The sequence below is a fragment of the Pteropus vampyrus genome, unplaced genomic scaffold (genome assembly GCF_000151845.1).
Source record: "Pteropus vampyrus isolate Shadow unplaced genomic scaffold, Pvam_2.0 Scaffold35, whole genome shotgun sequence".
In the NCBI taxonomy this organism is placed as follows: Eukaryota; Metazoa; Chordata; class Mammalia; order Chiroptera; family Pteropodidae; genus Pteropus; species Pteropus vampyrus.
The window spans coordinates 665,915-668,298 of NW_011888816.1; the positions used below are offsets into that span (position 1 = coordinate 665,915).

Consider the following 2,384-nt stretch of genomic DNA (forward strand, 5'->3'; position numbering starts at 1 on the left):
CTGAACACAGGGGAGTGGAGTCTCCTGCAATAAGAAGCCTTCTGCACAACCTTTGCTAATGTGTCCTCGCAGGAAAAGGGTGTGCAAGAGTCAAATATGAAAGAAAAGAAACGCCCCGAAGTTATTTTACTCCTCTCTCCGATCTTCTCCTTGGGGGAAACTTAAGTATCTATATTCCGTTTACAACAACACGTAAGGTTTTAAATCAAGGGGAGCTGGCACCAACTATACCTTCTGACTATTTTTTTAACAACTTGAAAAACATTAAGGTTTCTTACAGCCAGGAATTTCAAATCCCTTGGAACACTTAAAGGACTGTGAGAGTCTAATTCATCCACTGAATAGTTCCCAAGAAACAAGTCTATGGAATCCTAGAATAGAAAGAAGAAAGTTATTAACTCCCAAATTAGATGTAATGATATTACTGAGGAACAGGAAGGACACAGCCACATAATAACCAAAAATTAACATCAAATACACACTTACTTGTCTAAATCCATCAGAAAAGTTGTTCTTGTAATAGCGTATCAGTGAGTTCCAGCCATCCTTTATAAGTCCCAACTGAGTTCTCTTCCCAGTTCTGGTTAAAAGAGGTTAAGCTCTGAGTTATAGATTTGCATGTTAAATTCTTACATTGTTTTATAGTGTGAGCATAAGTGGCCAATAAGTAGGTGGTATGGAGATACGGGAGTCACAAAGATTTAAAATAAAAAATCAACCCTGAAATATAAAGGAAACACCTTATAAAATAAACCACAATCTCTTTCTAAAATACTACCAAAGTAGGCACAAAGCGGAAAAACACTCACTTCCAGCTGCAACAACAAGAAATGAGAAACACACAGTCGGGGTAAAGCGGTATGAAACAGCGAAAAGACTGAGAAATCTCATTTTGCTCCTAGGGAATCCAGACAACAGGAAAAGACCCAACCTCATACATGACAAATTCAAACTTTCTGGCTCCACTGCCCAGTATGACCCTGGGAAGCAGCATCAGAAGCATCTAGGTGCCCGTTCGAGGTAGAGCATCCCAGGTCTGCCTAGCCCTAACCCCCCAGGGAGGCTGAGGGCCTCCCTCCCGCACGGGCCCCTCCCCAAGCCACCCTGACGACCGGTGGGAAACGAGGTCCCAGCGCAGCTGTGACGCCCCAGGACTGCAAGTGCGGACTATCTTAAGAGCGTGGCTTGCCTGGTAAAGTCGGTCTTCAAGGCACCAGTTCCCGCATACTGTTTGGCACAAGCATTTGCGTTGTCAGCCCAGGCTGTGAAGAAAAGTAAAAACCGGCTGATAATGATTAGAATGACAACCAGAGTTCTAAATGCAAAATATTAACTTATTTCAAGATTTGAGTAACTTTGCCTCTATTAAAGAAATTACCTACCATTCTTGTAAATCTTCTCAAAATCATCTTGTTCTTCAAGCTTCTGTCCCACATGCAAAACTCCTAGTCTCTGAAATAAGAACCACACCCATGTTTCCGTGTGATACATAACGGCACACGCGATTTAGAAGAAAAAGCAGACAGTCCCCAAGTCGCCACGTGGCTCCCGGCTGCAGGTGGAGATGCGGTCCGCGCACACAGCGGGTCCCAGCTGACCGCAGGCCTGTCCTGCCCCTGCGAGGCTCAAAGCCCCTTGGAGGGCGCCCTTCCCCCTGCGCCCCCCACTCTCCCTTGAGGCTCAGCACCCCAGGAACAGCAGCAGGACTCCCGGTACTCAGGGAGACAGGCAGTCGGGAAAAGATAAGCTCCCGCAGGATTCCGGCCTCTGCTTCCTCCTTCTCTGCCATCCCCCAACCTTCTCCTCCTTCGCCCCTCTCCCCCACTCACAGTTCACCGCCTGCGGGCTTCCCCACCCCCAAACGTACCCCCTAACCCAGGCAGGGACCCTTTGAGCATCGGATGAATGCCACACACCCACCCCCACAACCTGCACATCCGCACAGCCCTCTAAGGGTTCCCGGGCACCCTGAACCCCGCACGGCCTCTCCTTTGGGTTCACCGACCACGGATTAGAAACCCACCGTGGCCTTCGTCACCCACCCTCAACTCTCTCAGAACCACCATCTCCAGTGCTCACCTCAGACACCGTGCCCCTTCCCCCTCACAACGGGGTGCTCCCCCCGCCAGCACAGGAGCCACCCTCGACCTTTGCTGGGGACCAACTTTGCCTCACTGGAAGGGGACGGCACAACTGGAGCCCACACAGTGGCAGGCGCTAACGCGTGCGAGGTTCCTGCCGAGGACCCTCAGAAACCGGCTGGGTTTTCGACACCACATTTAGCACGTAAAATAGTGACATAAAGATTGCAGAAGCTTCTTAAATAGGTTTTTGTTACTCAGCCTTGGAACCATCATTCCTAACATTGTGGCTGCTGAAAACCA

At 49.1% G+C, this 2,384-nt stretch overlaps 1 protein-coding gene across 1 annotated transcript in view; it reads right to left on the reverse strand.

Moving 5' to 3' along the window:
- The window catches only part of SACM1L (SAC1 like phosphatidylinositide phosphatase), a 56,350-nt gene that overhangs the window by 6,369 nt on the left and 47,597 nt on the right, over nucleotides 1-2,384 (reverse strand). Inside the window, exons 15-18 of the mRNA XM_023529024.1 lie at nucleotides 1,383-1,452; nucleotides 1,190-1,262; nucleotides 487-580; nucleotides 203-371 (exon numbers count right to left, since the gene is read on the reverse strand). Coding sequence (XP_023384792.1) covers nucleotides 203-371; nucleotides 487-580; nucleotides 1,190-1,262; nucleotides 1,383-1,452 — 406 coding nt within the window. The remainder of the gene's footprint in view (nucleotides 1-202; nucleotides 372-486; nucleotides 581-1,189; nucleotides 1,263-1,382; nucleotides 1,453-2,384) is intronic.